Source organism: Chelonoidis abingdonii, chromosome 2 (assembly GCF_003597395.2).
Source record: "Chelonoidis abingdonii isolate Lonesome George chromosome 2, CheloAbing_2.0, whole genome shotgun sequence".
Lineage (NCBI taxonomy): Eukaryota > Metazoa > Chordata > Testudines > Testudinidae > Chelonoidis > Chelonoidis abingdonii.
In genome coordinates, this window is record NC_133770.1 from 141688688 (window position 1) to 141702044 (window position 13357).

Genomic DNA, 13357 nt, shown 5'->3' on the forward strand with positions numbered 1-13357 from the left:
AGACATTTGTGCCAGGCAAGTCAGCAGAACCCGTTCTAGAACTGATGCAGATCCTTCCCCACCCACTTCGTACGTTTTGTTGGAAAATCTCAATTTTGGCACTATCAAAAAGGAAAGGCAGTGAGATAGTTTCATGTGCAAAATATGGAGAGCAGTGTAAAAAATGTCAATTTTTGAAAGAGGAAACAGCCACCCCAGCCAAAAATGGCAGTGAAACTTACCTATCTGGGTTGTCAGAAGCACATACAGAATCAATCAGTCCAACATCCAGTGTGCCCTGTGCAACAAAAACCCAACCAAAAAAGAGAGGCAGACATTTTAACATCACTAAAATATATTATTCAATATATTACTTTTAGATATAAGCAAAACTGGGAATTACTTTGTATACTTTGGTTATGCAAAACTATATAGATCTAGGTGCCAATTTCTTCTAACCACTAAAATTTAGGGCAAAGGAACAGGGGTTTCAGATAAACAGATCTAATAACACATCAACTTTAGTTACATTCACTGCAAAGCAAGTTCAAAAACAACTTCTATTTTTCTGAGTTTCACAACTCAGTTGCAATTTTGACATAATTTACAACACCCTCTAGTGAACTTACCACCACACAGCATAGAACCTTGGGAAGCCAACATCAAACAGAAATCTAGATTTTTATTTTCCTTTGTTTCCTTGTTAGCACTCTCTAAACTGAATGGGTTAAATCTGCCCCCTAGTTATATGTTCTGTAAAAATAACCAACCGAAATGTTCCAATTTTTTTTTTAAATTAACAGATAGTTGTATTTTTTAATTTAATCAAACAAGCATGCCTTTCCAGTACTTTCCCAAGTACTGCACTACTGTGTTGGAGCATGGAAATTTGATAGAGAAACTGACTAGAAAAAAGTGAAACTAACTAATATATTTTCTTTTCTTAAGGACAGTGAAATGCAAAATCAAGAGGCTATAAATAGTAAAAAGGAAATTTAGATTAATAAAAGAAATCTTAACTTCTAGATATTGGCTTTAATAGGGGGAGAGATAGCTCAGTGGTTTGAGCATTAACTTGCTAAACCCAGGGTTGTGAGCTCAATCCTTAAGAGGGCCACTTAGGGATGTGGGGCAAAAATCAGTACTTGGTCCTGCTAGTGAAGGCAGGGGCCTGGACTCAATGACCTTTCAGGGTCCCTTCCAGCTCCATGAGATAGGTATACCGCCTTGGGGCAGGGTCCATCTTCTCATTATGTGTGTATGCAAAGTGCCTAGCACAATGGGGCCCTCTAGCCCCTATTTGTGCCTGATTGTCAGAGGTGTTCAAACCCCTGTCACAATCAGGCCCTTTGTTTTCTAAAAATATAGGCTTCTATGCCTTTAAATTTTGACTCACCACAGCATTCTGTGGGTTTGCCTGCTCATCATGCATCTCCTGGATCTCCTGTTCTGTGGAAGCATTGACCTGACTCAACACGCTGAACCACTGGCTGCAAAAGAGAAAGGCAAACACCAGCATGACAAAAAGCTCACACCCAAGAAATCTCTATCACATTTGTGGCCTGAAGAAAAGCAACAGGTTCTACAGGTTTCCTGAACTGCCTCAGAAAGGATCTCTGTTCTCAGCACTCAAAAAAGCAGATAGCTTCTGTGCAGTCAGTTCAAATAATGACAGAATCCCAGAAGAAATAACCAGCAGGGCCATCCCTAGCTATTCTGGAGCCCTATGTACCACACACACCCCTCCCATGGGGGGAGACTGGCTTGGGAGACTGGAGAGAACTGCCCTCCAGCACTCACTGGTGGTGTCGCTGGGACTGGGTCACTGCACTTCCCACTACTGATGAGTGCAGGCCCAGCCCTGCTGCAGTCCTCTGGGGTGTGGGGGCGGGGCTGGAGTAGGGCAAGGGCTTTGGGGAAGGGGTGAGAAGAGGCAGGGCTGGGGCAGAGCAGGGGTGGGAAGAGGCGGGGCTGGGACAGCATGCAGCTGCGCAGGGCAGCAGGAAATTTGAGTATGTGCTGTATGGGTAGGGATGGCCCTGATAACCAGAATATCCTTGAATACCCCCTCCGCCCCAAAGTCTTTTTCCTAGATCTCCAATACCAATTCCCTTTACACCATACTATTTTAAGGTAAATACTCTTTGTTAACACAAGGTATCTATAAACAATTGACTATAATCCCACTGAAGCCCTTCTATGACTTGGATGTACCCAAAAACATACAGCAAACAGTTCAGCTGGAATAGATACATTAGTAATCTGCACATTTTGTTTGTTTGATTTAAAACACTGGATGTTCACACCTCAAATGATTCCCTAAATCCTGATGCAGGAATGTTGTGATTGGACATTTCTTATTACTATACATCTGAAAAAGTGAGTGTTTATATAATCTCGTATTTAAGTCCTCTGTGCATGTGGCAAAGGAAGGGGAGGACAAAAAGAACTCCCCACACATTCCGTTTGTCTGTAGTCAGGAGCAAGGCAAAAATCAGTCTGCACTAGGTTGCTTTGGAAGGAAGCACTGAAGATGGGCCAGTGTCAATTTATTCCAATCCAGTGGTCAGGTATCTCCAAATAGCTGGCAGGTGGTGGAGCAGGAGTTGCTATTCCAAACTGTAACCTGATGAGTAGCAATTACAGAAGGGCTGAACTTCAGCCATGTGGTCTGCCTTTGGCATATATTTCATCTATTTCTGGTCTCTATACAGTTAGAACCTGATTATCTTGTACAATCCCACTGAAATATGAGCACCGAACTTGGCCAGTTCTGCAGGTTTCCTGAACATCATTCTTTGAGAAACTTGCCATTCTAAAGATACTTACCCTAGGGCTAAATTTCAGAGGGCCTCATCCCAGCCTCTAAAACTGCATCTTCACACTTTTTGCAACTGCAGAAGTTGTGTATACATGAACATTTTCTATGCAAAATTGTGGGTTTAATTTTAGCGGCCTCTTTGAAACAACTGCGTACATTCATGGATCCTCTGCCCACACATATGTAATTGAAAACTGTGGTGTTTAGGAAATGCCAGGTTTCCACACCCATACACATCTGGAAACTGTATTCTGGTAACAGTTGTAGAGAGACTAGGTGGTTAAAACAGCATCACAACAGCCAGGGGTTTAGTACCCTGCCTAACTCCTTCCACAAATGTAACATTTTAATTAATAGCAGCTATAAAAACTTCAGTATCTAGGAAATGGGGAGTGAATGAGAGTGCTGGTTCTGATCCAGACCCTATGTTAGTAGGAAAGATGCTGAGAATAGGGTTATGGTCCTTTATATACTTCTGCATGAAAAATCAGGACCCACATTGGACACTGATTTCCAACTGGCTCTGTACCTGCATCCTGAGGGTGCAGGTGCCCTAGCAACGGAGCTCGGGACAGGGCAATTCTTGAAGGAGAGCTGCCAACTTTCAGGTAAAACCATTCAAACCTAGGATGTGTCTCACATGGTTTCCACTCACGGTCATAAATCAGCTCAGGTTTACTCAAAACTCGTGTTGATCAAAAGTTGCACAAACCTTTTGCTGAACTTGGCCTGAAATTTAGTTTGTGACAAAATCTGAAAGCAGGCAAAACAGTTTCATTATGGAAGTCTGGCCCAGTTCTAATCCAGTGTCTATTAGCTCTCAAACAGCTCCCAAATCAATGCTCAGAATGACACAGATTCCAGAGAGCATCATCTCTAGCCCTCCCTTGCTGGAGGGAGTATTGACATGAGGAGGGCCCCTCTGAAGAGAGAGGGAAAGGTTCGGCTCTTAAAGGATCCTAAACCCAAAATATTCCCATAGATTATAAACAGTGATTCATCTTTCCTTTCCTTTCCAGATTCTGACCCACGGGTATTTTATTTAAAATCCAATGTATTAATTAAATCATATAAAAAAGCCAGACCTCGTAGTATAAGCCACCTACTAACCTTTTATTATACAACAGCTAATGTGGGCACATAGTACACCTCTACTTTGATATAACAGTCCTCAGGAGTCAAAAAATCTTACCACGTCATAGGTGAAACTGCGTTATATCGAACTTGTTTTGATCCACCCGAGTGCGCAGCTCCCTCCCCCGAGCACTGCTTTACCGCATTATATCTGAATTTGTGTTATATCGGGTCGCGTTATATCGAGATAGAGATGTAGTATTTTTAAAAGGAGTGATCGACGTTTAACTTCACGTATAAGTGGTGTAAATATTTTCCTAAAATATTTTTTAGAAATTACTTAGTTCAAAATGAATGAAAACGCTGCACCTGGATGAAAGGAAGATGGCAGCTCAGCTCTACAGTTCCCAAGTTAATGATTGGGTCTCAGAGGATCAGCTAACCCCCAAACTGTTTCTTTGCATGCCTGTGCCCTTTCTCCCCACACCAGAACAATGCAAAGAAAACAATAAGTACAAAATTTGTGGCATTTCCATCCCATGTATGAGATTAACCTGCATAGGGAACAACACATTAGTTCATTCAATGTAATCAGAATTAACTAACAGATACTTCTAAATCATTTTTTGACCCACTTTTCAACAGTGCTGAACATTCAGAGCTCCCTTGACTTCAGCACCTCTGAAAATCTTTACACATCTCCTACTGGAATCAAAGTATCTTTGAACAATTGTGTATTGTGAAAACAGAAACAAGGAAAATGCCAGCAGGTGAATTAACCTGCAATGTGTGTGGTGTGTATACTAAACGAACACTGAAACTGAAGTCGTTGTCATCTCCTGTGTTTTGGAAAAAGGTAGAGATACGTGACTGAGAACATGAAAGCCCCTAAACGCTGGTAATTTCTTGCTGGCTCCTCAGTTGAGCAGTTTGCCAGAGATGTAGAGTAGTTCAAACAGACAAAACTAACTAACTGGATCTTTATATACTTATATGTTACTGCATCTTATGACAAATCTCTCAAGTTAATAATGGAAAGCTTACAAATGGATTCAAACGATAATTTTAAGGATGATTTAGCAGCTCATTTTAATTTCAAAAAAGAGATCACTGAATTAACTGTGCTGTTATAGCCTATGAAAAGTTGCCCTTTAAAGTATGAATAAGAAGAACTGCAATCTGAAGATCTCAACGCCCTCTCAATATATATAAATAAATTTATATTCAATACACCTGTGATGGAGGGAAGCATTATTCCCATCTTACAAATGAGAAAACAGAGTAATAGAAATGTTAAGGACTAAATCCACAAAGGGAACTTAGGCTTAGTGTCGAAACACCTGACTTTTAGATGCCCTGCTGCCCAATGGAACCTTCAGCCATGAGTTAGGTGCCCAGGATCCCTAAATATTGCCAGGGGAAAGAAAGGCAACTAAGAATAGGATCCACAGAAGCCAGCATGTTGAGTGAGGAGCTGCCCAAGACAGCCAGTAGGAAGGGGGCTGGGGACCTAAGACCACCCCTCATACATAGTTAGGCACCTAGCTCTGGGTTGGAGGCATCTATCTCTACTTAGGATTCACAGCCCTGAACCCACTCCTGGAGATAGATGGCTAAGCCAGGTCAGCCTTTTCACATGTGCTTATGAGCAAGAGTGCTCATCCCCCACTTATATAGTGTAGTGGTTAGGGCATCTGCGGGGGGTAGGGGGTGGGGGGGGGGGAAGGAAGACACATCTGAATTCAAATCCTTGCTCTGTTCTGATAAAGAGCAGGTATATGACTTTGGGTCCTCTGTATGCAGGGAGTGCCCTGACCAGCAGGCTATACAGTCTGTCTCTCTCTCTGGTCCAGTGAACAATTATTTATACAATGGAACCGCTTCAACAGGAGAGACTGAAGGAGCCACACCACCACTATCCACACTCAGTCCTCCTCTCAACTCAGGCAGAGGGGGATTGAAGACCTCATGTGGAGTGTAGAGATCTAACCACTGGGCTATTAAGCATTCTGGATAGACACACACACCATCTGAAAAACTCCCAATCTGTCATTCAGCTGTTTTATGTGAGGCCCATCCAGTAGTTGTGGTCACCCCACGGAAGATAAATGGAATGCCAAGTCTTTGAATCCATCAGGCCTGCTTAGGCATGAGCTAGGATCAGAGGTGAAGTAAGCTGTGCGTCCCGGTATGGCGTACCAGCAAGAGCCGGTGCACTCTACCGGGGCAGATCGGCTTCCCTGGCAGCATTTAAAGGGTTGGGGCCCCTTAAGTCACTCAAAAACCACTGACTGGGCAGGATTTTGAGTTCCTTCTCAACTGCATGAAACTAGTCTTTAGATTGCTGGGGCGGGGGAGGGAGGACCCAAACACCATAAACATTTAAAGATTTTCACTCAAAAACATCCCTAAAGCTATTGAAAGCAAACACCTTCACTTTCTAGAATTCTGAAATTTCCTATATTTCAAATTGCCTTGTGCTGCCCTGACAACCGGTCCCCTGCCCTGTGCCTCCAGCAGCACCTCGCCAGCCGGAAACCCCTGCTCGCAACCTCCAGCAGCGCCCCCGCCAGCCAGTCACCCCTGCTCCGCACCTCCAGCAGCGCCCCGCCAGCCGTCCCCCCTGCCCCGTTGCCTCCAGCAGCGCCCCGCCAGCCGGTTTCCCTGCCCCAGCCTCCAGCAGCGCCCTGCCAGCCGGTCCCTCCTGCACCGCGCCTCCAGCAGCGCCCCGCCAGGCCGGTCCCCCTGCCCTGCGCCTCCAGCAGCGCCCCGCCAGCCGGTCCCCTGCATGAGCCCCAGCAGTGCCCCGTCAGCGGCTGGAGCCCTGGCCCATTAAATAGCTGCCAGGGCTCTGCTGCCGCCGCCTCGGGAATCCGGCGGCAGGGCTCGGGGACAATTTAAAGGGCTGGGGCTCCAGCCGCTGGTGGGGAGCTGCTGGGGGCACAGGGCAGGGGAACCGGCTGGCAGGGCACTGCTGGAGGCGCGGGGCAGGGGTTTCCGGCTGGCGACGTGCTGCTGGAGGCACGGGATAGAGGGACCGGCTGGCAGGGCAGCACAAGGCAATTTGAAATATAGGAAATTTCAGAACTCCAGAAAGTGCAAGGTGTTTGCTCTCAATAGTTATAGGGATGTTTTTTGAGCGAAAATCTTTAAATGTTTCATAGGTGTTTGGGTCCGCCCCCCTCCCCAGCAATCTAGGGACTAGTTTCATGCAATTGAGAAGGACCTGCAAAAATCCTGCCCAGTCAGTGGTTTTTGAAGGATTTAAAGGGCTCCTACTGCTGCTACCTCCGGAGCCTTTTAAATCACCACCGGAGTCCGGCTGCTGGACTCCTGGGGTGGCGGCACTGGGGCTCCAGTGGTGATTTAAAGGGCATGGGGCTCCCGGCTGCTGCTACTGCAGTGGAGCTCCACCAGAGCCTGGGGTGACAGCTGGGAGCCCCCCAGGCTCCGATGATGATTTAAAGTGCCTGGGGCTGCACTGCGGTAGGGCAGCTGGACCCCCAAGCCCTTTAATCACCCCTAGCTCTGGGGCTCCCAGACACCTGTGCAGCTGGTAGCTTGGGGGTGATTTAAAGAGTCTGGGGATTTAAAGGCCCTGCCTCTTCCAGAAGAGGCCACACCCCCTCTCCTAAGGACTCTGGAGTATCAGTAAGTCCTTTAAGTTACTTTCACCCCTGGCTAGGATGCTGCATAGCTCAGTGGGATCAGAATTTAGGTGATATTGCACGTCTCCTGGTAGAAACTTGGGCACCTAGGGAACTTTGCTGATACAAACTTAGATGTCTACATGGTTAGGTGGCAGCTGAGTGGGGTTATCAAGATTTCAGTGAAGGCTAAATATTGGACTTAGGTACCTAAGTCCCTTGTGGATCTAGCGCTAAGTAATTTGGATGAGGCCACAGAGTAAAAATACCCACATAGCCTCACTTCTCATCCTGGCAGTCCAGCTCAGTGGGCAGTGTAAGATTTCAAAATAACCTTAATTATTTATTTTCTTACATTTGAATGCTTGTGTTTTTGTAAATGATGTGATAGGCAAGTATGTTATTGTCACTCAGCAACTGCAGGTAGTTTTTTTTAAATTCAGATTTTTGGATTTGGAATATAATAGATCTAGCAGCATTAGCTTGCTCCTAGCCCATGAGACTATGGTTAGCGATTTTTCCTTGCTGCTGCCAAGGATCCGTATCAGATTCTAAGACCTTTAACAGCTGAGCAGATGAAGATCATGTGCTTTGCTCTAAATACTACAGTCTTCTCATTTGTGAATGTGAGCGCACTCCTCTGCATTACAGTGACCATGTGAAATCTCACATATGAAAAGATTTTAGGCTCTAATCCTGCAAAGAGAACAGTGCAGGAGCCTGCCAGACCAGGGCCTTATTTCAGAGAGCCTACAGTGGATCATATGGATTGCATCAGTTTTTTAAGCAGGTGAAGAAGGGCCTGAGAAGCACAAAAAGCAGTGAGAGAAGTGGCCAAAGGAAATGACCCTGTACAGGCAAGAGAACATTAAAGGTGTCACAGGGAGCAGGCATGGCCAAATCCTGGTTATCGCAGCACTGTTGATATGGCTCTTTTCTGCACCACACTGCCACTGGCAGCCTCTGGTGGCTGCAATCTCCAACTGCCTCACAAGATCTTTCAAAGTGGATTAAATGCAGTGTGTTTAATACTGCTGGCCAATACCTTCAGAGATCGCATGTAAAAGACAGTCAATACATTGCTGCTGTTTGCAAGAGTTAAAATGATACGGTGATGAAGAGCTTAATGATTCTCTTACCTAGCATCCTCAGGAGAGTCAGCAATCAAGTGGTAGGTCCTGTCGGCCATTACTATATCAATCCCATTTTCTTTACCAGTATTATCAACAATCTCTCTGAAATGGATGCAAATGCCAGAATTAAAGCTAGAGAGATACCTCATGCACAATGAATATGCCCTTCTAGTGAGTGGCTTAGACACTCTAATATTTCAGAATAATATTTACTTATTTTACCCTGATTCACTTAAGCTATGTAATGCAGACTTCTGTTACTTAAACATTATCAATTCACCAAAACAATATTTGTCATGGCCACTGTAGCCACTGTCCACGTTACCCATGTTTAAAGCACTATGAACCCTCACTTTTTAAAGTGGCCTTTTTTTTCCACTTGTCATTTAAAAAATAAATATAACAACAAAGAAAAACCTTACTAAGAGCAACAAAAGGGGGAAGAGAGTCATCTCTGAAAAAATAACCAGTGTTGAGGAAAGGAATATAAGGTCTTACTCGGACTCCTTAAAATATTCAAGAGGTTGCAAAAGATGCCAGAAACGCAGACCAAGATTTTCAAACGTAAGTGCATTTTTTCTGTCAGTTTTTGGGTGCCCAGTTTAAGACACATTAAAGGGGCCTGGTTTCCAGGAAGTGCTGAGCATCCACCCGCTGAAAACCAACCCTTTTGAGGTGTTTCAAGTCAGACATGGAAATATCAAGGCCCCCAAAATACCACAAGTCATTTTTTTAAATCTTGCCCTGTGTGTTTAAAGCAATACACAAAAACTTTGGTTATTTCCATGTACTGCTAAGCATTTCCCAAGGCTTAAAGAGTGATTTTTGGCTTTTTGTCCCTCCTGCCCAGTTACTATCTTAAGCTTATTTTTTCCCTTGTTAATTAACCAACACTCTTCTCATAAATCTCTTTCCTATCACAACACATGACATTTCTGATCTACCCTTGTCATCCATGCACAGATAAAAAAAAATTAAAAAGCAATTTTAAATGTAAGAAAAAAAAAGTGATCCCATGTTTTGTCCTTTTCCTGAATTTTACTTTCTTCCTCCTTACTATAGGATAGAATACCAGGGTTGGATAGGACTTTGGGAGGTCATCTAGTCCAACCCCCTGCTGAAAGCAGGAAATATCCCCAGACAGATTTTTGCCCCAGATCCCTAAATGGCCCCCTCATGGATTGAACTCATAACCCTGGGTTTAGCAAGCCAATGCTCAAACCACTGAGCTATCCCTCCCCCTCACATGATATTACCCTAGTATTTGCCTTTTAAATAATGTAAGTGAAGGAGCACACGATCTCATTCTCTTTGACTAAAGCTCGGATGCTTTAAGAATCTGCTCACTGATTAAATAAACCCCTTAAATTCCAATTCCACTGCCTAGAAACTACACTTTATTTTTTGTTCCACGTAGATCTTTTCAGATACAAGCTGCTTTTTGTTATCCTATGTTTATAAATGTTCCGTTATTGATTAGAAAAATCTGAAACGTTCAGTTTAGCTTTAAACATCTTCTTTGAGGTTCATCTTTAAAAGAGAGTGGATAATGGATGAATTCATCAAAAAGCTTTTTAAGATGACCAATAGTGAAACAATATTCTGATATAATGTAACAATAAGAAATCTGGATTTTGACAGACATCATAGTAAGGACTATGGTAATGATGGCTACATTTTAGTCACTGGTATTTTTAGTAAAAGTCATGGACAGGTCACAGGCAGTAAACAAAAATTCACAGCCCGTGACCTGTCCATGACTTTTACTACATACCCTTGGGGGGAGGGGGAGTGAAGGCGGCTCGGGAGGGTGGCCCTGAGGGCGCCATGGGTGTGTGTGTGTGTGTGTGTGTGTGTGTCATGGCTCGGGGGAGGGAAGGTACTGTGTGTGTGTGTGTGTGTGTGTGTGTGTGTCATGGCTCGGGGGAGGGAAGGTACTGTGGGTGCTGGAGAGTTGCGTCATGGCCGGAGGAGGGGGGTGGTGCTCAGAGGCTGGGCGCGGGGGGGCAGACTTCCTACCTGGCTCCTGGGAAGCAGCAACCCCAGCTTCTAGCTCCAGGTGCTGCCTCTGCTCCAAGCCTCTGTTCTGCAGCTCCCATTTGTTGGGAACTGTGGTCAGTGGGAACTGTGGGGGTGGTGCCTGTGGGTAGAGGCAGCACATGCAGCTAGGACCTGAGGGAGGGGAGTTCCCGTCGTCCTTCTGGGGAGCCTTCCCCCCTCCCGGTAAGCACCACCCTGCACCCCAACCCCCAGCTCAGGCTCCCACACCGAAACTCTTGCTGCTGGTGGGCAGGGGGGCCTGGCCTGGCCCAGGGGCTGCCTGAGCTGCTCAGGTGGCCCCAGGCCAGGTGCACTGACTGCAGAGGTCACAGAAAGACCTCTGTGACAAACACAGAGCCTTAGCCATAACCGATATGGTGTATGTGAATATTGAATTCAAGAGTAACAAAAGGCTAGTTGTAAGAATCCAGGCTCTATAGTCATGGATTTACTATGTCAGTAGCTGCCCATTACTACTATTGTGACAGACTTGTACATGCTCAAAGGGCCTGATCCAAAGCCCACTGAAGTCAGTGGGAATCCCATTCACTTCAGCAGGCACTGGATCAAGCCCAAGGAGCAGATAGAGAGCAGCCACTTCCACAAAGAAAACTTGACAGAGCTTTGATTTAGGTTAAAAATAATTTAGTAGTAATAGAATACAAATGATAGGCTCTGCTCAGGATAGGCAGAGAACAGGAACAAGATGTTGTAACCAATCCTAACATACATTAACAAAGCCATGTGGGGAAAATTACGCACACTTCCACACAGAACTGAGACTAGCCAGCACTATCAGTCTTTCATCTTCATACCCACTTAGGAACCCTCCTACCCCCAAACCTATACGATGTACTGAAATTTTAGAAGAGAAAGCAAAGACATTTTCACATAATCTTTTTTTCAAACATGCCGTCAGAGGCTTGGAATTGTGAAACTTGTGGAACTATCTGTACCTGATAGTACATACGCCCACTCCTACATTGTTAAAGTGCTGTGTGGGAGTTTTAGTGACTTGATTCCAATTAAAATCATTGCTGATTAAAGCCCCAAACAGTGTTGTGAAAATGCACTTTCTAGTGACTGAAAGCATTTTGATTAATTTTAAGAATCTGGTATAGTGCAGAGAAATGGTAGCCTCTCCACAGTTAAGGTTTTAACCAGCTTCCATTATAAAGCCCTCTTTTAACCACCATATAATTTTAGAAAACTGGTTTGACCAGGAAATTAGTGCATTTATATTAAAGGTAAAGGAAAATGTGTGTGTGGTTACAGGCCTCCCTGAGAAGACATCTGACTGTGACTCATGGTAGATTAAAAATTACTAAGACTAAAGGTTAGACAATACTTCTTTCACCTTCTTCATTCTCGGTCTCCCTGTGGTTGAAGACTTGACAGCATGTCTCAAACTGTCCTGAGTGACTACTCAATAAGTAGGGCTGGGATTTTCAAACGTGCTCAGCATTGGTCTGACTGTCGTGAGACCTCAGTTGACTTCAGCTGGAGTCAAGTTAAGCCAGTGCTGAGTACTTTCTCACACACACACAAACATGAATGAATGCATAGTAGTTGAGGGCACTCAGGACCTTTCAGGGTTGAGTCCTGACAGGTGTTTATGTAAAGCTCTGTCCAACCAAAATGCACATCTAAACCTACCTGGCTGTTCGGATTTGAATGGTGCCCTTCAGCTTTTCTTCGCTGTCATTTTCAAAGTACATGAGCCTGGATTGTCTGAGTACAAACCAGCGTTTCTTCCAGTTCCTTCTGGAAAGCGTAGATGATCCACCCCCCTTTTTGTGCAGCCAGCCCTGTTTGAGAGCTTCCTGCTTGGAACGGAACCATAGAAAGGTCTCGTCTTTCAAGACACACCAGCGTCGCTTCCATGTGTTCATTAAACCGCCTGGCAGAAAAGAGAGAGGATTAGCTTAAAAGATTACATTAAAAATAAACAACAAAAAACAACAATCCAAAAAATTTAATCCCCTGAGTATGTCTATCTCGAAGAAACTAAGAAATAAGAAACCTTTATTTATAATGAAATCAAGAGACTGAATCGACATGGACGATGGGAAAGTGTTAACCAATCAGTGAAGTGACAATATCGATGCCTTTCTGTTATAGGATGACCAGATGTCCCAATTTTATAGGGACAGTCCTGATTGTTGGGTCTTTTTCTTATATAGGCTTCTATTACCCCCCACTTCCATCCCGATTTTTCACATTTGCTGTCTGGTCACCATGTTCTGTTATGAGTCATGAGACTGAAGACCTCATTTTCATGTACCCTAAGGCTACCTCACACAGTTTTGGCAATGTAAAACAGCTTTAAAGTGAGTGAACAGTGAAAACAGGCCTTACTGGAAATAAGAATTAGGTCTCTAGTAGTTTATCCCAACAAAAGCAATGCTAACACCAGAGTTTAATACATATTCAAACTTACAAAAAACCTCCTTAAACATTTAAGGTTGCTATGAGCAAATAATGCCAAACTCAAAACCACCAGAGCTGGTACAGCTGAGAAAACTGAATTTAACATGGAAACTGTTGCTGCTTTAACTATGCACGCACAGTTAAAGCACCATAACTCCCGTAGTGTGGGTGCAGTTATACCTGTATAACAGTGCTTATACCAACACAGCTTATTATGGTTTGTGAAACAAAAT

The 13357-nt window shown here is 44.2% G+C and overlaps 1 protein-coding gene across 1 annotated transcript in view; it reads right to left on the reverse strand.

Annotated features, from left to right (window-relative positions):
* Positions 1–13357, reverse strand: part of MYO10 (myosin X) — a 255360-nt gene that overhangs the window by 23808 nt on the left and 218195 nt on the right. The window contains exons 27-30 of the mRNA XM_032789754.1: positions 12351–12594; positions 8661–8756; positions 1376–1469; positions 222–277 (exon numbers count right to left, since the gene is read on the reverse strand). Coding sequence (XP_032645645.1) covers positions 222–277; positions 1376–1469; positions 8661–8756; positions 12351–12594 — 490 coding nt within the window. The remainder of the gene's footprint in view (positions 1–221; positions 278–1375; positions 1470–8660; positions 8757–12350; positions 12595–13357) is intronic.